The sequence below is a fragment of the Panthera tigris genome, chromosome F2, assembly GCF_018350195.1.
Source record: "Panthera tigris isolate Pti1 chromosome F2, P.tigris_Pti1_mat1.1, whole genome shotgun sequence".
Lineage (NCBI taxonomy): Eukaryota > Metazoa > Chordata > Mammalia > Carnivora > Felidae > Panthera > Panthera tigris.
This window is the reverse complement of record NC_056676.1, coordinates 81444337-81447551: the sequence shown is the minus strand read 5'-3', so window position 1 is coordinate 81447551 and position 3215 is coordinate 81444337. Positions and strand designations below refer to the sequence as shown.

General features: G+C 59.0%; 1 protein-coding gene across 1 annotated transcript; it reads left to right on the top strand.

The window, feature by feature from the left end:
* Window positions 1-1173: 1173 nt before the first annotated feature.
* Window positions 1174-2756, top strand: LOC102971659 (lymphocyte antigen 6 family member H). The gene is made up of 4 exons (XM_007095482.3): window positions 1174-1277; window positions 1429-1485; window positions 1704-1823; window positions 2118-2756. Exons 2-4 carry the CDS (start codon window positions 1434-1436, stop codon window positions 2372-2374), a joined length of 429 nt encoding a protein of 142 aa, XP_007095544.2. The 5' UTR covers window positions 1174-1277; window positions 1429-1433; the 3' UTR covers window positions 2375-2756.
* Window positions 2757-3215: the final 459 nt, after the last annotated feature.

Here is a 3215-nt window from a genome sequence, read left to right as displayed (position 1 = left end):
CAGAAACTCAGTTCAGAGAAAACTAGAAAGTGGGGCGAAGGTAAGAACCAACTCTTTTATATAAACCAGAGAGTTTTCTGTCACTCTGTTTATGCCTCACCTGCTAACATTTTGGAATAAAGCTATACCGCACCTATCTGTGTCTTCTGGGATGTTTCTGTGTCCACTGTGCCGTGAATATATGATCTTCTCCTGCCTCTGGATAAGACTATCGAAATAATTTATAAACTCTTGTAGAGAGGATTGTTCTAATTTGCTTAGAGGTCAGTGAGTGCTCACATAGACAAAACATCCCTAAAACTCTTATGAATTTTAGAAACCAACCAAATGCTGTTCAAGTTTATGTGATTTGGGTAAATCTTGGGTAAATAAGATTGGATATCGTTGGTTTAGGAAACACAGCTATGTCTCCTGAGTTCGCATCACTAAGTAGAACATAAGCATACGTTTTGATTTTATTCTATCTGAGTTTGCCAGTCAAATAAGCTAATGTTACATCTACTGGATGTTTAAGATCATGTGAATTTAGGGGTGCCTGGGTGGCTCAGTTGGCTGCGCGTCCAACTTCGGCTCGGGTCAGGATCTCGGGGTTCGTGAGTTCGAGCCCCACATCGGGCTTACTGCTGTCAGCCTGTCAGCACAGAGCCTGCTTCGGACCCTCTGTCCCCACTCTCTCTGGCCCTCCCCTCCTCTTCCAAAGATAAATTAATAAATATTTTTTTTAAAGATTATATAAATGAGAAGTTCAACCTAAGAATCAATGTACAAGGTGAAGAGGCCATAAAAATGAGCTGCTCGACACCCATTACTACATGGAAGTCAGGTGCAGCAAGAAAACGAAAAACAATGTATTGAAACGTTCAAAATTTTTTCTTTTTGCTTCTGTGATTTTGGGGGGTACTTTTTTGGGGACGATGCATGCAAGACAGGACAGGCTTGTGGGATGGGGGGGTGGGGAGGACTGGGGGAGGAAGGGAGACACACGACCTCTGAAGGTGGAGCCAGAAACGGGGCAGGGGGGAGGGAGGGGCGCCCAGCTTCCTTCTGGAATTTCCCCAAAGTCACTGCTTGTCAGCTAGGTGACACCCCCTCTTGATCTGGGACTCAGGGTCCTGCCTGGGGTCTGACAGCTAGAACTCCCGGAAGAGGTGGAGACAGGAGAGCCCGGCCCCGGCTTCCTCTGGGTGGGGCACCAACAGATTGGAGAACAAGTTCTTTGGCCACCAGGGAAGAGGCTCCAGATGCCCGCTCACCCGAAGGGAGCCTGACGTTAGTAGGTGAGTGAAGCGGGAAGGAGCCCCGTCTGTATCCCCGTCTGAATCCCTGCGGAGGCACAGGAGGGGTCATCCAGGGAGGGCCAGGGTCTTGGGAGGTAGGAGCCTGAGCCTGGGGTGCCCCCAGGGTCCCACCCACACGTGTTGTTTCCAGGAGCCATGAGAGGCCTCCAGCTGGTTTTGCTGGTTTTCCTGCTGTGCTGGGAGCGTGGTGAGCATCAGGGCACCGGCGGGGTCTGCACCGGGAGGTGGGGGGTGGCGGGGGGGGACCATGGGTAGCACCCCCCCCACCCTGCCGCCACCACGAGAGGCTGTGTGGTTTTGTGCATGTGAGGGGTCAGTCCTCCAGGACACGGTCCCGGCCCCCCCACAATGGTTCTGGCCTCAGGGGCTCTAAACCCAGCCTTCCCCCCCTCCCCACCGGCCTAGTCCTCAGCCTGCAGTGCTACAGCTGTTTGGAACTGGAGAGCACGAGCCAGTGCCAGCCCATCCAATGTCCCATGTCCGGCGTCTGCTTCAACAGTGACATGACCGTGACCTTGGGCAGTGGTGAGTCTCCAGCACCCAGAGGATGCGGGCGGGCGGTTCAGGGAGCTCTGCCCTGAGGCCTCCCAGTCTCTCGGATGGGTGCAGGTATGGCAGGGGACCTCCTCCAGCCTCCCTCAGTGTCCCCATCTGCCAGCTGAGGGGTGGCCTCCCCCAGGCTTTCCAGGGGAGCGTGTGGGGGCCTGGTGGGACCGGATGGGACTCGGCGGCAGAGGAGGGCCTCGTGCCCCCAGGGGATGAGTGACCCGGGCCACCTGAGGGGGCTCCCCTGCCACGCTCCTCCCTCCTTGCCCCCAGGAAAGAAGGTAAACTCCCAGCACAAGGGCTGCGCCCCCTCCTGCGAGGTGGCCACGAAGATTATGAGGCAGCTCTCACAGATGACCAACCCTGAGAGCCTGAGCCAGGGGGTCCTGACTAAGTTCGAAGTGCAGGAGGTGACGTGCTGTGAAAAGGACCTCTGTAACGGGGTGGCCCGGATGGCACGCAGCTCCTGGGCCCTGGCGGGAGGGCTCCTGCTCAGCCTAGGACCCGCCTTCCTCCGGACCCTGCCGTGAGCACCCCGCAGGCCAGCCGGCAGGCCGGCCGGCGTGCCGGAGCTTCCTGCAACCTGCGCGTTAAGCAAGCTCGCGGCCTCACACACGCACGCGTACATATGCACCCACACACACACATTTGCACCCGCACGCTCGCCCGCACACAGGCTTTCCTGCCCGCCCACCTGGCCCGCCCCGGCCTCAGGCGCCCAGGGCCCTGCCGCACCAACAAGTCTGTCCCGTTTTGCAAACACCATCGACTGACCACCGACCCAAGATGCAGAGGCCGCTAAGCCCCGGCTGGACGGGGGCCCCCAGGAAAGCGGAGCCCACAGCGCAGCCCGGGGCCCGCTAATGGTGTGCCAGCCAGGACCGAAAGAGAATAAACGCTTTCAACACCCCAGCGTTCTTTGCTTGCTTCGCCGCGCGGGGCAGGGTGGGTGGCTCCTGTGGCCTGCCTGGGAGGGACACTCGGCTTCTGCTTGGTTTTGCCTCAGCCAGGCAAGCGCCCGTGGCCCAGGGGCTATGACCTGGGGTCAGCCCTGCACCGCTGGGTGGTGGCTTCCTCTCCTCCCCATGAAGCGTCCAGTGCGTCCTCCCTGACACCCCCCCCCCCCCCCCGCCCCACCGGGGGCCTACCCGGGACTTCCCAGGGAGGCATCTTCCCCGAGCCTCTGATGGCCGCTGTGCCAGGGGGAATCCTCAGCAGAGGCAGGGGGTGGTGGTGGAAGAGGGGACCTGGGCTGGTTCCTTCCCTCCTTCACACCTTCTCAACCCACACACCCTGACCCTACACGCCCCATCCACAGTGCGATGGGGGAGGGCTCCGGAGCCAGGAGCGTACGTGGGGCACAGGGGTGCT

Excerpts from the sequence above, each read along its gene's own strand:
- LOC102971659 (XM_007095482.3), top strand. The coding sequence starts at position 1,434 with ATGAGAGGCCTCCAGCTGGTTTTGCTGGTTTTCCTGCTGTGCTGGGAG. Across the intron at positions 1,486-1,703 it reads CCTGCTGTGCTGGGAGCGTG|TCCTCAGCCTGCAGTGCTAC; the intron begins GTGAGCATCAGG and ends CCACCGGCCTAG. Across the intron at positions 1,824-2,117 it reads GACCGTGACCTTGGGCAGTG|GAAAGAAGGTAAACTCCCAG; the intron begins GTGAGTCTCCAG and ends CCTTGCCCCCAG.